Here is a 435-nt window from a genome sequence, read left to right as displayed (position 1 = left end):
CCTATCCTATCTATCCTATTCATTCTTTAGTCGACTTCCTCCATCTTGGAGGTTTCTTCCGCTGCGCCATCGACTTCCTCGAGGGGTGGCAGATCATCTTCAGCCCGGAGTTCCTCGTCATCTTCTTCAATGGAAAGACCTAACTTAATCATACGATGGATACGCGCTGCGAATTGTGTTGGCTCCTCCAAGGAAAAGCCGGACGTCAAGAGAGATGTATCGAAGAGGAGCCAAATCAAATCCTTGACGGTTTTGTCGGACTTGTCGGTGCTCGCTTTCTTCTTCAATTCGGCCATGATCGGATTGCGAGGGTTCACCTCCATAGTCTTCTTGGAGACCATATAGGTCGTCATAGAGTTATCTCTCAAAGCTTGCGCCTTCATAATTCTCTCCATATTAGCAGACCATCCATATTCGGAGGTCACCAAGACACAT

The 435-nt window shown here is 47.6% G+C and overlaps 1 protein-coding gene across 1 annotated transcript; it reads right to left on the bottom strand.

Annotated features, from left to right (window-relative positions):
- Window positions 1-434, bottom strand: CSUI_011046 (heat shock protein 90). Its single transcript, XM_068071147.1, has one exon. It carries the CDS (start codon window positions 393-395, stop codon window positions 27-29), a length of 369 nt encoding a protein of 122 aa, XP_067916875.1. The 5' UTR covers window positions 396-434; the 3' UTR covers window positions 1-26.
- Window position 435: the final 1 nt, after the last annotated feature.

This window comes from Cystoisospora suis (assembly GCF_002600585.1).
Source record: "Cystoisospora suis strain Wien I chromosome Unknown contig_9437, whole genome shotgun sequence".
Lineage (NCBI taxonomy): Eukaryota > Apicomplexa > Conoidasida > Eucoccidiorida > Sarcocystidae > Cystoisospora > Cystoisospora suis.
The sequence above is the reverse complement of the archived record's forward strand: the minus strand, read 5'-3'. Positions and strand labels throughout refer to the sequence as shown.

Coding starts and splice junctions, on each gene's coding strand:
- CSUI_011046 (XM_068071147.1), bottom strand. CDS start 395: ATGGAGAGAATTATGAAGGCGCAAGCTTTGAGAGATAACTCTATGACG.